Source organism: Vitis vinifera, chromosome 18 (genome assembly GCF_030704535.1).
Source record: "Vitis vinifera cultivar Pinot Noir 40024 chromosome 18, ASM3070453v1".
NCBI lineage: Eukaryota > Viridiplantae > Streptophyta > Magnoliopsida > Vitales > Vitaceae > Vitis > Vitis vinifera.
Genome location: NC_081822.1, coordinates 5260265 through 5281906, shown reverse-complemented (window position 1 = coordinate 5281906; position 21642 = coordinate 5260265). Strand labels below are relative to the sequence as shown.

Sequence of the window (21642 nt, the reverse complement as noted above, 5' to 3'; positions counted from 1 at the left end):
GACCAGGCGCAACACCACGTAGGATGGCTCAATTACATACATGGCACACCCTCCATTGGGCTTGTTGCCATCCAAAAATTACCCACTTCAAGAATAATTCCCCTCACCTTTGTTGGTGGTAGGACAAAATATTTTCTCTCGTGTTCTTGTGCTTCGAGGTCTATAAATTCTTCAGATTTCTATCATTTGCCACCCCCATCGATTTTAATTGAACGGTAACTGCCTGATCATATTCAAGCCGAATTGAAGAACAAATTCAAAGGTACAACTGATTAATCCTTCTCAATTAACCCCATCATAAACTCATATTTCTATTACTGGGCAATAAATTAACCCCTTCATAAACTAAAATGTCTATTACAGGGTAATAAATATTGAAGAGGCATTGACTAAAGGAACAATTTATCTTTTTATGCCCCAAAAAATAAAAATAAAAAATCCTCCATTTTAGCACACTTCTTCTTCCTTCTCTGGCAGCATCTTTTGAATCCTTTCAAGGAAGCCAAGCATGATTTGCAGACTCTTCTCATCTGAAAAGGAAATGGAGGAACAGATAATTCTATAAATAAGCTGTATATACATAAGATGTGGAAAATGAATGGGAACAGTATTCACTCTTCAGTAAATTACCAAGTCTAGGTACTGTGTGGCCCTTGGGATGATGAATCACCAAAGGGTCTACGAATGACTCCAGGAGTTCAATCCCATACTGCCTTAAGAAGTCAGTCTCTCCTGCAAAAGAGAGTCATTGTAAATGATACTGGAAGATGATCAAGTAGGCAGTAATATATCCAAAACAGGAATTGGTTGCTGTCTTAGGGTAGACACCTCTGACCCCAAAAGCAGTGGAACAACTGATCAGCAATTATATGATATGAATGTAAAATTCCAATAAAAGGAAAAAATGAAAGGGAGAGGGCTAAAATTTTAGAACTAAAAAAAAATCAACTTTTTTAATGCTGAACCTTAAGATAAACCAGTAATGTGACAATGGAAAGTGATTTTTCATCTTGAATTTAAGACAAAAAATTTGAAACAAGCATACTTCAAAGATCATCCAAAACCCCTTGGGTTTTACTAGGGATGAAATTTTGTCTTCCTTAACAACCAAACAACAAGAGTAAGTTTATATGGCTCCTTAGGAACAAATTTTTTTTTATTCTTTTGGCTTCACACATAAAAGATGATACCTCACATAAAAATCTACAACTAGAATGGTTCAAGAGCATTGGATCAACTCTAATTTTAAATATAGTGATAAGATGACATTGAATCTGTTATGCATTCACTTACAAGTGTCCAAGAAAAAACACCAAGAAACTAAAAATCCACCACTAGTTAATTAACAAGGTGAATAGGCAGTTAATTTGGCACCTACCAGTACAAAATTTCAGTATCTATGGATACAGAATTTCAGAAACAAATGTGATTGTGTTTGGTTACACTCACACTGGGGCTTAACAACACATAGGTGATTAGAAGAGAGAAAATTTAAATTTAAATCACACATGTTCAGTATATATTCAAACCAAAGCTGGAATTGGTCCAAAATGAAAACCCACGAATTTTCAAGTTTTTATTAATACCTATGTTAAAGTCAGTAGTTAGCATGCCTCACATGGTCCAAATAGAAGGCAATAATCTTCATTGTTAGACTACCAATTTCAATGTGTGATGACTGGAAAGATATTTTTCCAAAAGAAAGAAAGAGAGAATTTAAAAAGGTCATTTTACATTTAAATTCTGGTGAGACTCACATGCAGTGACTGGTCAACTGCATTCTTGTCTGCAGCCAAGTTTGACAAGAACTTGGAATCTACCAATTAATAAGGTCTTAAAGCGGAGTTATAAGTCATCTTCTTTATAGCATTTTCCTCGTTTATTTATTTGATTCATACTGCTGTCTGCTTGATAGAAAATTCACAAATTTAACACCCAAAAGAGTTCAAGATTTGATGAAGGAAAATATTTTTATTACCATACAAACAGATGAAGAAAGAGAAATACCTAAAAAGTGGATAGATTGGCACTGAATTGTAGATGAATATGCTTTCTCAGCTAGTGATGGTGATTTCAGTTTTGCTCCACCAATAATTATAAGAAAATTTATTTTAGGAACCTTTGTGAGGGCCAAACCCTGCAAGAAATACAACACACCAAATTGGCCAACAATCAAATTTCTCGGAAAATTAGAAGACAAAAATCCAGAATAAACCAACTAACAACTTCATATACCTTAGCTTGTAGCCCTGGTAGAGCAGCTGATAATATTGCCCCCTGAAGTGTTCATCAACAACAACACATGAGCCATCAAATATGAATTTTGTAACATAAATGTTCTATGACTAATTTCATTTGATTGCCAAGAAAAATGTCTGGAAAAACAAAAAAGAAATCAATATTATAGACCTAAAATTTTCATCATCTGTGACCAAAGAAATCATAACGCCCCACTCCATTATACCTAATTCAAACTATTTGGCTTCATGGGTTATGTTCTCTTGGAAACACAGTCAACATAAACCATGATCCCACGTATGACTATTTTCTGCTATAAAAGCAGAAAAGATTATATAATCTAGAAAAATGGGTGGCAGATTAATCTTCTTGAAATCGGCCATTCTTAAGGAAACATATAATCGACAAATTTCATCGTTTTCAAAACCCGGTGAATTAAACTGCATTTTTGTTTAGAAACAATCAAGAATGCTTTTTAAAAAAAAAGGCAATAAAAAGGAAAAACTGGCAGTCAAAATTCTCGTCTTCCCTTCATTTTTCTCGGCAACCAAACAGAAGATCAAAAACCTCAGACAACAAATACCTGCGAGAAACCCAAGAGCCCGTCAAACGGACCGTGCTTTATCATATAATCTTCAATGTACGCAAGACACTCATCGAAGTTCGTGTACTCCGTAAACTCCTGACGTAAACCAAAACCCACAAATTTTCCTTCAAAAAAGACCTAAAATATTTATTAAATACAAATAGATTTCAGAAAATTCGAACAAGAATATGACCTTATTGAATTGGAACCACTCGTAATAAGGAGGGTCGAAGATTCCTTCAACATCAGATTTTCCATTCGAGGGAAAAGGGGCATCGGCGAAGACGAGGTCGACTTGTCCGAGAACCGACTCCGGCCACTTTCCGACCTGTTTCTGGAGAATATCAGCGCTGGTTCGAAAGCCATGGAGGCATAGAAATCTGGGCTTCCTCATGGCTACGCCACCCTCGCTTCCCATTTTCCCTGGTTTCAATTTTCTGAGTACTCAAACTCCGCTAGTTTTGGGGGAGGCATCCCCCCCACGTTTATAAGCCCCTGGTGTCGTCTCTCAGCCTCTCTTTCTCCGCCCCATCAAAGGGAGGAATCTTCCCTTTCCCACCACCGTCCCTCACTAGCGCCACGTGATTAAAAAAATTTCCCACCGATGATACGCGGCCACGTGTTTCTCTTGACCAAAGGAACATTCCTCGGTTTGTAAGGAAAGGGGTTCTATTTCTAAATATTTGAATAAAAGCGGTCCATATAATCTTAATTAATTAAGTCTTTTTCAGTGACTTACCCATCCTCCGCATGCCATGTTGGACACTTGGACCATTTGTGATGTCTCTAATGACGTATTCCATCTGTACAACTTCCAACTGTCTTAATGATCTTTTAAGTATTTTAGATCAAATAATTAATTTATTATGGAAAACTAAAAGCAAAAATCAGAATTTCGAATAAATTTTTTTTGTTAACTTTATTAAGTCTTTTTTAGTGACTTGTGGTGTTTATTTTTTTACTTAATTCTAAATAAAACCTTAATATTTAATAATATTAAATATTAAGTTGTTTGTTTGTGTAGTATTTTATTTTTATTAAGTATTAAAAAGTAAAAAAAATCATTATGTTATTTTTTCTATTTAGAAAAAGTCACATATTTTAACTTTTCCTATTTAGTAAAAAATTTATAATAAATCATAAAAAAATAAAAAAACAAACAACCTAAATTCTAAAACTAAATGATTTTTAGCAAAAAACCAAAAAAACAAACACCACCTACCCATCCGCATGCCATGTTGGATACTTGGACCATTTGTGATGTCTCTAATGATGCATTTCTTCTGTACAACTTCCAACTGTCTTAATGATCTTTTAAGTCATTGCGTAATTTTAGATTAGATAATTAATTTATTATAGAAAACTAAAAGCAAAAAGCAAAATTTCGAATAAATTTTTTTTGTTAACTTCATTAAGTCTTTTTTAGTGACTTACCATCCTCCGCATGCCATGTTGGACACTTGGACCATTTGTGATGTCTCTAATGACACATTCCATCTGTACAACTTCCAACTGTCTTAATGATCTTTTAAGTCATTGCGTAATTTTAGATCAGATAATTAATTTATTATGGAAAACTAAAAGCAAAAAGCAGAATTTCGAATAAATTTTTTTTGTTAACTTCATTAAGTCTTTTTTAGTGACTTACCCATCCTCCGCATGCCATGTTGGACACTTGGACCATTTGTGATGTCTCTAATGACGCATTCCATCTGTACAACTTCCAACCGTCTCAATGATTTTTTAAGTCATTGCGTAATTTTAGATCAAATAATTAATTTATTATGGAAAACTAAAAGCAAAAAGCAGAATTTTGAATAGATTTTTTCTGTTAACTTCATGCTTTGTGTGATTTTCTTTCTAATAAAAAAAAAAGTTAAACAAGTTGTGAACCCCGCATTTCGGCTCATGCGTTTCCCATTCGATGACGAACTCGATTTTTGTTAGAAAAATGATTTTATTTGATTAAGAAAAAAAATGACTTGGAGTCGCCACTTATTTTTGTTTTATTTTTAAAGGGTAAACAAAATAAGAAAGAAAAACCCTAAGTGTGACTCCTTGTTTAGGAAAAAGTGGTCTGTGAAAACCGGATCGGATTCGGGGGTCAGGTTACTCATCGGGAAGGTACGATAAAGACCGTAGCACCTCTCTAAGCCCCTAAAGTCGGGTCTCTACTAATAAAACGAAGCAATCATGGCAAGATGAGGAAAACAATAAATACCCGGAACTATCATGCACATAGGAGAATCAAAACATGTATATGGAAATATCGGAATGGGAATAGATACGTACCTGGGTGACGAGCCACAATGCGCTTATCAAAAAGTGAGGTTAGTGCACAATTAAAGGATAATTTCGGGCATGCCATAGAGCAGAATAAAATCAAGCACGCATGGCAATTAAATCAATCAAACAATCAATCAATCATGAGGAAAGCACGTATGTTGGGCCCCCACCAAAGCCCATTCATTTTTGCAGGAATTAATATCACAGATTCCATTATTCTGGAATTATGAAAATAGCATTCATGCTTATATAAAATCAAGAGAAATCGAAGATTATTTGAAACCCGAAGAGAATTAAAACTGTTAGAGAGAAAGTTGAATTTTTGAAATTCATTTGAAAATTGGAGTATTGAGAATTAAATTTAAGAGTTGGAATTTTAGGATGTCAAACTTGAAAGAAATTAGAATTTTAGAAATCGGAAATTAAGTTCAAAAATTGGGATTCAAAAAAATGTTTAAAAAATGGAATTTTGAAATAAATAAATGGAATAATAATAATAAGGACGAAAATAATGATTAAATAAATTAATGAGAATGCTGGAATTTTTGAATTTGGAAATTAGATTTAGAAGTCAGAAATTTTAAAGAATTGTTTAAGATAGAATTTTAAGATAAATAAACAAACTATTAGTGATTAATTTAATGTGAATATGTGAATTTTCAGGATTAGGAATTTAATTCGTAAATCTGAAGTTTTAAAGAATTGATTTAAAATGGAGATAAAATACTAATGATTAAATAAATTAATGAGAATATGAGAATTTTCGGGATTAGGAATTTAATTCAGAAATCAGAAGTTTTGAAGAATTTGATTTAAAATGGAGTTTTGAAATAAATAAATAAATAAATAAAATACTAATGATTAAATAAATTAATGAGAATATGGGAATTTTTGAGATTAGGAATTTAATTCGAAAATCAGAAGTTTTGAAGAATTTGATTTAAAATGGAGTTTTGAAATAAATAAATAAAATACTAATGATTAAATAAATTAATGGGAATATGGGAATTTTTGAGATTAGGAATTTAATTCGAAAATTAGAAGTTTTAGAGAATTTGATTTAAAATGGAGTTTTGTAATAAATAAATAAAATACCAATGATTAAATAAATTAATGGGAATATGAGAATTTTCGGGTTAGGAATTTAATTCGAAAATCAGAAGTTTTAGAGAATTTGATTTACAATGGAGTTTTGAAATAAGTAAATAAAATACTAATGATTAAATAAATTAATGGGAATATGAGAATTTTCGGGTTTAGGAATTTAATTCGGAAATCAGCGGTTTTAAAGAATTTGGTTTTGAAATAACTAAACAAATGAAATACTAATGATCAAATAATTTAATGGGAATATGGGAATTTTTGGGATTGGGAATTTAATTCGGAAATCAGAAGTTTTAAACAATTTTGATTTAAAATGGAGTTTTGAAATAAATAAATAAAATACTAATGATTAAATAAATTAATGGGAAGATGGGAATTTTTGGGATTAGGGATTTAATTCGAAAATCAGAAGTTTTAAAGAATTTGATTTAAAGTGGAGTTTTGAAATAAATAATCAAAATAATAATAATTAAATAGATTAATGTGAATATTGGAATTTTGGAATTAGAAATTAAATTTGAAAGTCAGAAATTTTAATGAATTGTTTAAAATTGAATTTTATAATAAACAAATGAAATAATAATAATAATGAAAATAATAAGGATTAAACAAATAAATATGGAAATTGGAATTCCGGAAATTAGAAATTGAATTTAGAAATCGGGATTTTGAAGAATTACTTAATGATGGAATTTTAAATAAATAAATAAACAATAATAATAATAATAATAACAAAAATAATGATTGAATAATAATCATAAGATTTTAAAAGTTGAATTAATAATAGCAATAATAATAAGATTTTAAAAATTGAATTAATAATAATAATAATAAACTTTTAAAAGTTGAATTAATAATAATAATAATAATAATAATAATAGTAATAAAGCTAAGAATAATGATAATAGGCTTTGAAAATGGGATAAAGGTTGGAGATGGGCCTTGGGCTTTGAAAGGAGGTTAGGAAATGGGCCTGGGGCTTTTGGATGGATATGGGCCAATCTTAAGGTGGATGTACAAGTCCAGGGACCTCTAAACATATCAAGCCTAGACTTGGGCTTCATCTCAAGCCCACGTCTGCCAATAAGAAGACTCAAACTTATTCACCATCAAATCCAAGCCCAAATCCACTATCATGAAGCCCAGATCTTTAATCTCTAACAAAAATCTGCCTCTACGCCTGGGTGCCACCTTCCATTTAGGAACCTCCATCATGGACGCCGCAGCCACCGGAGTTGGGATCGTCCTAACGTCGTCGGCATGGAGACCTTCGGCGTGGGCGCTAGTGGCGGTTCAGAAGACACTGCGCCCGCCATCCGTGAGGAGGACGCCACCATCGCCGGCGTCGCGGGGGCCACGCGTGGCTGTCATTGGCGCGTACCGTTTGGAGCTCCGCCATTTGTGTAGCCTTCGCGACCAACATTCATCCCCGGCTTAGCTATCTGGGCTTCCACGTTTAGTTTTGCATGCATGGTGACTGGTAGACATGGAAGGGGTGGAGAGTTTAGAGAGAAAATGGGTGAGGATGATGGAGGAGGTGGGAGGTGTAATGCTTCATGCGGCCATGCATGCGAGCCTCGCGTACAATCAGGGAATACCAGCAGCAAGCTCAACTTCTTTCCGGATCGTTCTCTGCAAGAAATAGTCTAAAATAGTACAGATGAATAGTGGCCTGATGCTGGGGCATCCATGATATAAGCTGGTAGAGAGCTTCTGGACCAGAGATTTTCATCTCCAAGAGCACGAGTGCCAAAATAGAACCCCGAAAATATACTAAAAACCAAGCTAAAAATCAACCATGAAATGAAGGCATGCTGGCTCAAAACATCCAAGAACATCCAAGAAAATAATGAAATCCACAATGCTCACATTCATACATCAGGATAAATAAAAGGAAGACAAACTAGCAAACCCAGAAATCGTAACAAAATGGTATGGAAGCAAAGAGGTCCAGCTGAATGGAAACCATACCTGCGCTCCTTCTTCCTCGGGCTAGCTCCTTTCTCGAAAAATCCCCGCGCCACCTGCAGCGCCCTCTGTTCTTTTTTCTTCCTCACCCTCGCTCCGATCTCCTCTTTTCTCAAGCCAACTTTTTCTTTTTAGCTTTTCTTTGGCTTCTCCCGCAAGCCTCCCTGCTGCCTCTCCCATCAGCCGCACTTCTCTGCCCCGAGCCAACCTCTCATCAGTCGCCTGAAAAAAAAAGAAAAAGCAAGGAAACTTCCCCCTGCTTCGCAGCCTCATGGGGGGGGTCTACACAAGTGTTGCAAAATCAATAAAAATATAATCACAAAACTTTAAATAAAAATAAAAATTAATTAATAGACATAATAAATATAAAATATAAATCTCGGTTTCATTAATAAAAATAAAAATAAAAAAGTTTTTGATTTTGCATTTTAAAATAGATGACATGTTAGTTCAGGTTAATGTTTATTCATTTCCCTTGAAATTTTGATTAAATAGGTTTAATTTATTTGAAATTTAATTAAAAGGTTAAGAAATATGAATAAAATTAACTATGTGATTTTTACGAGTAGAACAACTGAACAACATTATTTGTATTTATTTTTAAATTTTAAAAAATAACAATAAGTTATTTTAGTAATTATTTAAAAAAAAATGTAATTAGCCTTCTAATGTGAAATAAAATGTATTTTAGTATTTTTTTTTTAGATTAAAAATAAAAAATTAATCGCAATTTTTCTAAAAATTTTCACTTCATCAAATTTTTAAAATTTTAGAAAGTGTTATAAAATAGAAAGTAAATTGTTTTTATTTTTAAAATTAAAAAATAGGAAATGTTTCCAAACTCTATTTTTTATTGTCAAATTTTATTTTAATTGATTTCGAACAAATATACTAATAAATTTTTTTTTATTTTTAGAATGAATAGCATCAAACATACATTCCAAAAAATCCATCAAAATAAGAAATAATAATAATTTAATATAAAATATTAATAATATTCTATAAAATTTATTTATAATATATAATATTATTATTATCAAATAAATAAAAAAATATTAATCATTTGCTAAAAAATATCTTGCGTTTAAAGTTAGTCATTTTAAGGAGTTTAGGTCCAAAATAATTCTTTTGAAGAAAAAAATAGTGAGAATAATATTATTACACATGAGTCTTTTTTAAATAAAAAAAAAAAAAAAAAAAACCAAGAAGTTTAAGTCCAAATAATCATTTTGAAGAAAAAACAGTGAGAATAGTGTCATTTCCAAAATATTTGTCAAAATAATCTTTTATATCCACGTAATCATCCATATGAATCTTTTTTTGTGTAAAAAAATCACGATTGGTGATTGTAGTTTTAAAAGTTTCACAAATATCCTTAAAATCAAAGTCACAAACTATGAATTTTATAATTTTCTTTAAAACTACCGTTACTAATTATGGTTTCAAAAATATTTTTAAATCACATCCCATTTTTCAATTTTCAATAGTTAGTATTGTGATTTTCAAATTATTTTTAAAATCTTCTTTATTATAATAACCATAAAACCACAATTAGTAATTATGATTTCAAAAATATCCTAAAAATCACATTTATTAGCTATGAATTCGCAAATATTTTTAAGCCACACCTGTTGCAATTTCCAAAAATTAGTATCGTAACAAAGTGTGGTTTAAAGATATTTGTGAAATTTTAGTTAGTAACTATGGTTTTAAATAAAATTGTAAAATCACAATCCATGATTGTGGTTTTCAGGATATTTTTTAAACCATAGTTATTAATTATGGCTTTATGATTATTATGATAAAGAGAATTTTAAAAATAATTTTAAAATCATAATACTAACAATTGAAATTTGAAATTGGGTGTGGTTTAAAAATATTTTTGAAACCACAATTAGTTTGTAACTTAAGAAAATTATAAAACCATAATATGTAACTATAATTTTAAAATTTTAAGGATGTTTCTAAAAATTTTAAAACCATCACCATTAACGTAAAAAAAACCCACGTGAATGATCAAGTGAGTAGAAAAGTAGAACAGGTTAATGATGAAGACTCAAAACAACTTTGGCAATTACTCTCCTATTTTGGTTTTTTTTTTTTTTTTTTTTTAAATAATGATTACTTTGGCCACAAACCCATTTCAAGAGTATATTGAAAAATTTTAAATATCATTAAAGAAGGAAATCATTTTTTTAGAAAATTCCATTTACCTACTTAAAATGACTAGCAGGATTTCCTCACTTTCCTTAAATTTTATCAAATATATTACTAAGAAAAAATTTAAAGGAAAGTGAATCTTGGGATATAAAATCAATCCTAAATCCCAAATAGGGCATTAATAACATTATTATTCTTTACTTTGAGACATATGAAGATGGAAAAAACATGTGCTATGCAAGGCATAACACTCTCGAAAAGTCCTTCCTCAACAAATTCAAAGGTTCACGTAGAAACCGTCATTTGATGGACTAAAAACAAACTATATACATACATCACACAGATATTGGGATGACAATTCATATTGATGGATTGTGTTCGTATTGTATCAAAGTTTAGATATTATACTAAATAAGTTAATCCAAGCCTAAAATAATAAGGGACAATTGTGTTTTGGATCAGGCCAAAAATTAAGTTTTGATCTGTATAAGTTCACTATTTAAGCCCAAGACTTAGAGGAAGTGTGAAAATTGATAAAAATGACATAAATTTTTTATCTTTCCAAAAAAATCACCTTTATTGACTATTAAAAAAAAGTAAAAAAACATTAATTTAAATTTTATTCATTTTGTAAACCTCAATAAAATTTAATTTAATTTAGTGATTTAGAAAAAAAAATACACCATTTTCCAAAAAATAAAAATAAATTATTATTATTATTATTATTATTTAAAAATAAAAAATCTTGAAATATATATATATTTAAAATTATGTATGTAAAAAATAATTAAAAATATGTCAAAATTATTTCCAAAATATTTTTAAATCACATCCAATTTTTCAATTTTCAATAGATAGTATTATGATTTTCAAATTATTTTTAAAATCTTATTTAATATAATAACCATAAAACCAAAATCACAAACTATGATTTATAAAATTTTCTTTAAAACTACAGTTACTAACTATGGTTTCAAAAATATTTTTAAATCACATCCCGTTTTTCAATTTTCAATAGATAGTATTGTGATTTTCAAATTATTTTTAAAACCTTCTTTATTATAACAACCATAAAACCACAATTAGTAACTATGGTTTAAAAAATATTATAAAAATCATATTTACTAACTATGAATCCACAAATATCTTTAAACCACACCTGTTACAATTTTTAATAGTTAGTATCGTAACACAATGTGGTTTAAAGATATTTGTGAAATTATAATTAATAACTATGGTTCTAAATAAAATTGTAAAACCATAATCCATTACTATAATTTTTAGGATATTTTTTAAACCATAGTTACTGACTGTAATTTTATATTTATTATAATAAAAAATTTTAAAAATAATTTTAAAATCATAATACTAACAATTGAAAATTGAAACTAGGTGTGGTTTAAAAATATACAGTTAGTTTATAACTAAAGAAAATTGTAAAATCATAGTACATGATTATAAGGATGTTTTAAAAAATTTTAAAACCACCCCCATCAACATAAGAAAACCCACGTGAATGATTACGTGAGTAGAAAAGTAAAAGAACAGGTTGATGATGTACACTCAAAACAACTTTGGCAATTATTTTCCTATTTTGGTTCTTTTTTTAAAAAAAGAATAATGATTACTTTGGCCGCAAACCCATTTCAAGAGTATATTGAAAATTTTTAAATATCATTAAAGAAGGAAGTCATTTTTTAGGAAATTCCATTTACCTACTTAAAATGACCAGCAGGATTCCCTCACTTTCCTTAAATTTTATCAAATATACTACTAAGAAAAGATTTAAAAGAAAGTGAATCTTGGGATTTAAAATCAATCCTAAATCCCAAATAGGACGTTAATAACATTATTACTCTTTACTTCGACACATATGAAAATGGAAAAGTCCTTCCTCAATAAATTCAAAGGTTCACTTAAAAATCATTATTTGATAGACTAAAAACAAACTATATACATACATCACACAGATATCGGGATGACAATTCAGAGTGATAGATTATGTTTGTATTGTATCAAAGTCTAGATATTATACTAGATAGGTTAATCCAAATCTAAAATAATAATCATATAGAAAACATTAATTTAAATATTACCTAATTATTAAATAGGTAATATGTCATATAACTCATTTAACTAATTTAATAATCAGATCTTCTTACTTAATAATTATATTGAGTTAATCATATCTCAACCAAACATGTTTATGACTCAATTGATTCAAGTCACATGCTTGTTATCTTATCAAATTTTGTCATCCTTACTTTTCAACCACAACAATCTTAAATTATGTTTTCTTCTAAATGGTTTTTTTCCCTCTTTACTCAAAATAACGTCTTATGACGAAATGGAAATCTGTGTCTTCTAAATAGTTTTTTCTTCTTCACTCAAAATAATGTCCCATGAAAAAATGGAAATCTTCGGCTTCTAAATAGTTTTTCTTCTTTACTCAAAATAATGTCTTACGGAAAAAATGGAAATCCCAAACACGTTGTTTATAAAACTTCCACTTGTAGGGGATGTAAGGGTACAAGTATATCACATGCAAGGTTTTTATCACATGGGTGCAACAGGAAATACATTAACGAAGACTAAGATGGTGAAACAGTAGTAGATCAGTTACCATATGCATTATCTCCATTGTAAAATAGAGAAACACGTATAGTAGACATGACTGATCCTACAAAAACCTAGCAGAGATTAGCTCATTGACTTGCTTGGGATCTGAAGTCCAGAAACTAGGAATGACAGACAAAGAATCAGATTGAAGCATCAACATTTAGAGGATAGCATCAGGTTACAACACTGCAAAATTTGAAGCTTCAGAACAACATCCACTTGCAGGAGACTCACCTACAGTTGAGAACATTGTCATTGTCCAAGCAAGCTGTATGATAAACCATAACTTTGAGCTTCCATGTCCCATTTTGGGTGATCCCATGAACTACTTTGAAAACGTTGGATGCTTCAGTTTTTGAGTGAAATGATACCCAACAGCAATTGCAAGCAATTTAGACATCAAAACAGCTCACTCATAATGCTTGATACGAGGAAAAATTCACAAACAGAAACACTAGAGGTTTAAAGGCAAGCATTGACCTAGTTAAAATAAAGGAAAGAAGTGAACTGCATATAGACCATCATTTGTTTACCCTTTCAAACCCTCTAGATTCCAGTAGCCAATAAAAAGTAATTCCTTCTCAAAAGTTTTCTTCAGGTACATGATATAAAAAGGTTGGATCAAAGGGTAAAATAAAATAAAATAAAAACATTATGTTAATCCAAAAAATGATGACAATTGTATAACCAAAAGCAAGACAACTCAAAAGGAAGACAGAGGAGGCCCGCAATGTCCTCAACCAAGCAAGGTTAAGTCAGTTGACAGAAACCTCCAAGGGCGCTATTACCAAGTTGCAGCTGAAATCCAGTTCCTATGTATGCTAGTTTCCTCTTTTTTATTAGCCATTCACAAGATAAATTTGCATAACAAAGCTTAATAAGAATTGAACAATGCTTCCTCATTAGAGAGATCATTACTCGCAGACTAGTTAACTCTAGTATGTGTTTAATATATAACATTCTTTCCTTTGCCAAGCAAAAGTTAGAATTCTAACTGCAGTATTGGAAGATTAAACTAAGCTTTTTAAAAATGTTATAACAACTGACAAGGTAATTGGGGAAGGATTTACAGTGGAACTGCATTTCAACTTCTGGCCAGAGTTCAGAATGAGCCTTTTGTCCAATCAGCAGATTCTTTGGTAGAGTAGGGGCACAACAAACTCAATACTCTTCATCTTCTGGAAATTTTAGACCACAGGTAGATTACCGTGAAACAAAGTAGTGCAAAAAGAACCACATGGATGACATGGCTTGATCCCTCCTGGATGATGCTCCTTTTCAATTGCCTTAAGTTGTTCTTAACCCCTGCTTCAGCTCTGACCAGGGTCATTTGCTGTTATGGACCAGAGAAAATAAAGCTTTCAGAATGCAGTCCTGCCGTCACATCAGGGGGAAAGGATGCTAAATTGCTAGCATATATGCAAGAATAATCCACCTCCCATGCTTATATGACAAAAATCATGGATAAACTAGTCAAAAAATATGCCACAGATTCATGGACTAAAATTAAAAAAGAAACAATAGGCTCATTAACATTTTTTTTTCCTTCTAGAATTTGGAAAAGCTACTTAATTCAAGGTTCAAAGCATTGGCTGGATCTTTCCAGAATGGTCATTGCTGAGACAATACCAAGACCCAATATAAGATTTTCCAAATGCAACAGAAAATCAGTCAATACAGCCGAGTCATAGTGTAATTATGACCAAGTTGTGACTGATATGGCCAAATTTGCACCATGGTGTTGAGCCTGTGTAAGTTCCAAAGTCATATCAGTGTCACATCATTCAATGTGAAAATGACTGAGAAATTATGTGTTTCAAGTAAAAAATTAATCACTTGCAAAGTAGAGTTCTGAATTCTCAATAGTATCGTATACAGTCCAAGCATATTTTATGATTGTTTAAACATCAAATATGTTAAATATATTTTTATTAAGTTGTGCATATCTAATTGTGTGTGTGTGTGTGTGTGTGTGTGTGTGTGTGTGTGTGTGTGTGTATTTGAACTTTTAACTAGCGTATTGTAAGCATCACTCGATATCAATCCACGATACCACAATAGATCCGTCTCAAGATCTCTCAATTCAATAATCAATACTGACTTTGAACCAGGTTTGAATTAACACCAACAGACCATCTAGATTCTCTTTAAAAAATAATAATGAATACATAAAACCAAAAATAGAAATAAAAAACACCTTCCATCCAATACCTACCTTTTTCCTAGCAGACACGGGGAACATGAGCAATATAAGTGATTGCTCTAATCCAACCCAATTAGGCAAACTATTATTCCAAACATCACCATGATCTTATAAATAAACTTTTACATTTGAACACTTTCCCCAAACTCTCGTGAGTAACTCTTCTCTTATGGGGAAGTTGAGGTAGGCTTAACTAAGGGTGCAACTTGGATAGGTACTCGACCTTTAGGCAAAACATGGATAATCATTTTTAATAGTCGAATGGGGTTTACTTTAAGTTTGTTCAACCTGAAATCAATGTAGATTGGATTCGAGCCAAGGTTTGGATAATTTAAGCTTAACCCAAACCTGATTCAATATTTTTATAATATTTATATATTATCTTATACAATAATATTATCTTTCTTTTTTTAATTTTTAAGGAAAAACATCAAATTATAATTATATCGTATACCTTTTCATTTTTCCAAAAAGGTAGGTTTACAATTTTTTTTTTTTACTTTTTTATTATTATTTCAAAACTTTGTCCCATTTATTATTTAAATTTTAATATAAATATATCAAAAAAATTAAAAACATTGTGGATGGATTTTGAATTATACAACAATCCAAATCTAATCCAATCGATCGAATTCAATTCTAACTTAGAAAAACGAGCTTGGGTTGGCCTTGGATTGAATAAATCTAGTAAGAGGTTAGGTTGGGTTACTCCTAGATTAATTATTTTTCAATTCAAGTTATGTTCGGGTTAGCCATCAACTTGATCCAACCCGCAAAATTACAACCCTAGGCTTAAATCATGCATGAGCGCTTCTTATATTTCCAAAGTTCCAACAGACAGACTTTATTGGCAAACTAGTAGAGACTTCATTAGTTTTTTCTTGTTCTTTTTTCCAAGGTTTTGAAAACTGCACTAGATCAGCCAATCTAGCCAATTAGACTGTCAATCGGCAACCTCTCTAGCCAGATCGTCAACCAACGTCCTCTTTAGTTAGACCATCAACCCGCAGCCTTTCCAATTCAGTTGGCTAAAGTGAACCATTTATGAGTTGGATCGATGTTGAACTATTTGAACCAACAACACCAACTATTAGGTCATCAAGCTAGACAAACCGTTCGATTCCTTGAAAACCTTGTTTGACCACAATGATATTGGCTCCCATCACCTCTTCAACCAACATTACTTATGACCTAACCCACCAACAAGCAATTCATATTCTTCCGATGTGGGATTGATTGTAAGGTAAGGAAAAGAAACTTTGTATTTTAGAGGACTTGAACCACAAACCTCCAATTGTAATAACAAGGATTGAACCACCAAGTTATGCAATCTTTTTAATCAATATTGTTGTAAACTAAAATATATATATATAGCAATATTAATATTTATATTCATATTTATTTTTATAATAATTATATAATAATACATATGAAAATAATATAAATTAATTAATATAATAATTTGAATATAATTTTCTTTTCATCTTAAATATATCTTCGTACTTAAACATTATACATATTCTATTTAATAAAATTTAAATTATGTTTATCTTTATCATTTAAAATATCAAATATAAAAAATAAAATATTATAAAAAATTTCAACCACCGGTCTTACCATTGAACCATGAACCAATAACATTTCTGATTAAATGTTTAGTCTAGTTCCAAAAACATTGTTTTTTTCTATTTGATAGGTAAACCTTTTTCCATGAAAAGTAACATAGGCAAAGCAAAAGGTTTTAGGTCCTACACTCCATTCAATTTTTGTCATATAGAACTCTCTTTAATAGCCACCTCCAACTGCTCATTCAATTGTGAACCTACTGTACAGAATAAAAGATTACTTTTACAAAGATCAAAGAGTTTCACAAACATATGGAGTAAGGTGAATGTTTGGTATTAAATAACATCAAGTCAAGGAGAAAGATGCCACCATTGGCTTTACACCTCAGATAATTAAATCTTACATTCAGGCATTAATAGCAGGACATTCATAGGTATGTTATTTGTTATCGGGTACAATTATATGTAGGTATTTTATTTGTTGCCCAATGCTCAGAAAAAATTCCCTAAATTTTCCTAATAGCTTTGTTTGAATCTTAAGGAAAGGAAAGGAAGAAAGAAACAAATAAGTGCTAAACACTACAATATTGAGTTGAAATTTCATGTAGCAGATCTATCATCAAATTAGATGACTTAATTTATAATTCAACATGTTGATGATATGATAAAGCAATGATTCCTCCAATCATTGTCAAAATATCTAGATTTCTCACAGGAAGTATTTAGACCAAAATTCAGTAACAAAGAATCTAACAAGAAACCTCCAAGCAAAGGGATAGTTGATATAGCATACCAATTTATTGATGAGATCATTCTGAAATGTTGCTTCTGACTCTATCTCTTGTGCAACCTGCATAATCGTAGTTTAATAAGAGCCAAGAAAATTTAAAAATGATAATAAAGTTTTAAGACAACAATTGAATAATGAGATTAAACACATATATAAGTTTATTCAAACATTATAATGATAAGAAAATGAGGGCTCCTAACCGAGGAAGTGCATGCAACTTCTAAACCATTCTAACAATACATGGATTTAAAACTTGTCCCCGAGAGTTGACAATACGAAGACAATAATTTGGTCCTGGGTTTCTAGAAAAGTGACAATTAGAGGTCTTGATAATCTTCAAAATGATGCTCTATCAGGAAGAACACAGATTTGATCTTTTCCCAGATGAGCTGGTACCAAACCGAGCAGGAGAGCATACAAATATCTATTCATCAAATTTAAGTCATTCAAAAATATTTTAAGCAATCAAATACAAAATCACAGCATAAACAAGTGAAAGCAAAGAACAAATACGAACTACAAATATAGAAAATAGCTTGACTGAACCTTTTGATCCCAATGAGGTTTTTGTTTTCTTGTTCCTGAAAAAATATATGCCACTCAAAATCTAATTTTCTTTTCTCTTCTTTTCCTACAATTAATAGACTGCAGAACAGATGCACCAAGCCGAACCAAAAATGGCAAATAATAAGAATTTAACATTTTCTCCAGAAATACATGTATCGATCACAATACTGCCAGTTCCATCCAACGAATATCTCGAAAAGAAAAGGGCGAGAGAGAAATAATTACGCCTTTCAACTGCCGAATCTGACTCCGGAGACCAGTGATCTCATCGTCCAAATCTGCGTTCAATGGATCAATACGCAATTGAATTTCATCAGAACCAGCCGCCGCTCTCGTGGTAAGACCTTCTCTGCAGTCAAGGAGCACCACCCAAAATAAAAATAAATAAATAAACAAATAAAATAAGAAGAATGCGAAACCCTAAGTTTCGCTTATGAGAAATCGCGGAAAATTTTATTTCCCTCTCTCGGGAATCAAAAGGAATGAAAGTTGCGGTGAGTACCTGGATCGATAAGGATCAGCGCCATAATAGGGAGCACCTCTGTGTGAAGTGGACGCCATGGAGAAGAAAGGCAGCAAGAGAACAGAGATCCTAGAAGCAGAAGAATCAATTTCAATCTCCAATCAGTACGTTAGTGTTGAATATATAGAATTATTGATTAATGCCGACGGTGATGTTGTCAAGCCAGAAATCCACCGTTGGCTCCGGATTTAGATAATCAAAATCTTACGGTGTGGAATCTGGAGCCCTTGGACGGAATTTAAATACCAAATACCAAGGGGCAAATGTTTTCAAATTTTATAAGGAAACATGTTTCGACATAGGAGCATGGACCATCATAAGTTGTTGCTTATTTATCTCTTAAAACATTCAACTTTGGGTTAATTATAAAAAATAATTACAAAATAATTTGGTTTTTTTTTTTTACATTTTTTCCAATGAATTTTTTTTAAAAATAATTATAAAATTTTTGAATATGGTTAAAAATAAACTATTATATATATAAAAAAATATTTTTAAAACATATTTAACGAGAAAAGTGTGCTATCAATTTCTTGATATTTTTATTCCAGATGCTAAAAACACACTTTTTTTCATGTAAAAACAAAATTTTCAAATTTTCATAGAGGTTTTTGTTCTATAAAACATTATAAACCATTTTTAAAAATTATTCTCAAAAATCATTGTAAACTATTATCAAATAAATCCAAAATTTTTTGTTGTTACTAATTGAGAGTATGTTCATGTGAATAAAAAACTCATAATATTTTAGTTCATAAAATATGTATTTATATATATATATATATATATATATATATATATGTATATATGTATGTATGTATGTATGTATGTATATATTCATATTTATGTTAGCCTTTTTTTTTTTTGTTATCTTAGTATCTTTGAATATTTTCATTCTAACATCTTGTAACATTTAATAATAATGACTTGATGATATTTTTTATAGTTTATATGCAAATAGGACCAACACAACCATGAGAATGACAATAATTAGAATTGATAATAAAAATAAATAAATAAGATTTAATATTAAAAGTTATTCACAAGTTAGTCAGAGGTCAAATAATGTTATCATTTGGGAAGCTTAAGCCATTAGTGAGATACTATAATAGAGGAGCTAGAATTTTAAGTTTGGGATACTACAATGGAAGGGTTAGAATTCTAAATTTGTGTCGGACGGAGAGCTTTTATAAGGTGTAAACTTTCTAAAAAATAACAAAGATAGGTAAAGATTTCCTTGGATTGGATCGAGATTAATACTTAAGTGCAAAGGCAAAAAAGAGATAAAACTCATTTGTCAAATAAGAATGACAATGATCTTAGTGATCCAATAGTGTCAAGTGGATGAATCATCGTTCAACAAATAAAACTTACTTTAAGAATAATAAGTTTATCTTCCCCAATAACTTACCTCAATAGTAAGTTTTGGTACCTTGATATCGACTCTCTACCATTTGGGGTTACAATAGTTTTTAATGGGTTTGTTCACCCCTGAAAGTGGTATGGGAACTAGGTTCAACACGTCATAAAACAATTTAATCCATAATTAATGTAGGTATTATAGTATTGAAATTACCTTATCTCAATATGAAAGAATCAAGCAAGATGCATTTAGTATGGGCATTAGAGCATTGCCAAGACCTTTTTCCCAAATACCAAGGGACTGAGAAGGATGCATCATGCATCTAGTGTACCCACAACAAATGTTGGGTGGCTAAATGCAGAATGGATAATTATCAAAAGCATACAACTGTTAAGTCCACCCAAGATGAGTGATTTTCTATTCTTAATTACTTAGAGCCTCAATAGTACGGCCAAGAGTCCTTTCTCAATTAAATAATGAAAAGATAAAATGTATAAAAAAAATTATAATTTAACTATAAGAGAAAATATTGACAAAGATTTCCCCTTTTAACCCATAATGAAAACAAAAGAAATAAATATATTAACAACCATGATCAAAAGAAAAAGTTTTACTCAATTATATTTAATACCCAATTTACTCATATTAAAATAAAAAATAATTTAAAAAGTGAAGGACACCTGGCTACTCATCCACCACAATTTCCCAAAAACTAAACAATTTTAATATTTTTAAATAAAAAATAAGCTAAAAATGATAAAAGTGTGACAATGGAACAAGATGGATTCAATATTGTAATTCAATTTAATTTTTTTTAATATTCAAATACTATAAATAATCGAGAACAATTTAAATGATAACTTATAAATAAATAAAGAAGTTGAAGTTGAATAGCTCTATGGTATTAATAAATAGAGTTCATTTAAAAAGGAATAGTTAGGATAGGTTACACTTGGATGGTTTTAATTTGATTTTAATAATTATAATAAATAGATAATAAAGGTAAGTTAAATTTTGATAACTTAATGATAAATTATAAATAAAAAGTGTGAAAATTGAATAGTTATACTATATTAAATAAATTAATAGAGGTATTTTGGGAAGAAAATAATTAATTATAAAACACTTTTTACTTTTATAGTCCGACGATAGTAATGACCAATGTCATTATGTTTTAGAGGTACAAAATGAAAATATATCTTCCATGTTTTAGAGGTACGAAATGAAAAGGCATTTTCTGTGTCATCATGTAAAGACATTATGTTATAGAGGTAAGGTATGAGATGAAAAGACTTATATTCCACCTTCAATGAACTTATGTTATACAATTGTTCATACTTTTAATATAGATTCATATGCTAAAAAAATATTGAAAACACATCAGTGAATATAAATGAAATTGATTCTGATTCTCATATTCTGTCTAGATCTAGTGTTTCAGATACGGCCTCTACAGGACCGTGCTGAGAGTCGCTAAAGGTCCACACAAAAATAGCGTCGTTATTTGGTGCTCACAGGCCCAACGTTGATTGCACCTGTGAAGCAAACAATTCCTCACCGCCACCACCTCTAAAACCACAAAGAATCATGGCAGTGAAGGTAGAAGAATGCGAGGGGAGAAGAGAAAGGAATTCATCACCTTCGCTTCACTGCCCACGCTATGCTGAGGA

The 21642-nt window shown here is 30.6% G+C and overlaps 2 protein-coding genes across 2 annotated transcripts; both read right to left on the bottom strand.

Annotated features, from left to right (window-relative positions):
* Nucleotides 1-286: 286 nt before the first annotated feature.
* LOC100265992 (uncharacterized) lies at nt 287-3473 on the bottom strand. The gene is made up of 6 exons (XM_002285675.5): nt 3018-3473; nt 2822-2920; nt 2236-2277; nt 2008-2137; nt 631-732; nt 287-530 (listed from the first exon to the last, which is right to left on the bottom strand). The coding sequence occupies exons 1-6, from the start codon at nt 3240-3242 to the stop codon at nt 448-450; spliced, it is 681 nt and encodes a 226-aa protein (XP_002285711.1). The 5' UTR covers nt 3243-3473; the 3' UTR covers nt 287-447.
* Nucleotides 3474-13835: 10362 nt separating this feature from the next.
* Nucleotides 13836-18925, bottom strand: LOC100260787 (bet1-like protein At4g14600). The gene is made up of 4 exons (XM_002285676.5): nt 18589-18925; nt 18312-18435; nt 17523-17579; nt 13836-14294 (listed from the first exon to the last, which is right to left on the bottom strand). The coding sequence occupies exons 1-4, from the start codon at nt 18645-18647 to the stop codon at nt 14133-14135; spliced, it is 402 nt and encodes a 133-aa protein (XP_002285712.1). The 5' UTR covers nt 18648-18925; the 3' UTR covers nt 13836-14132.
* Between the last annotated feature and the right edge of the window lie 2717 nt (nt 18926-21642).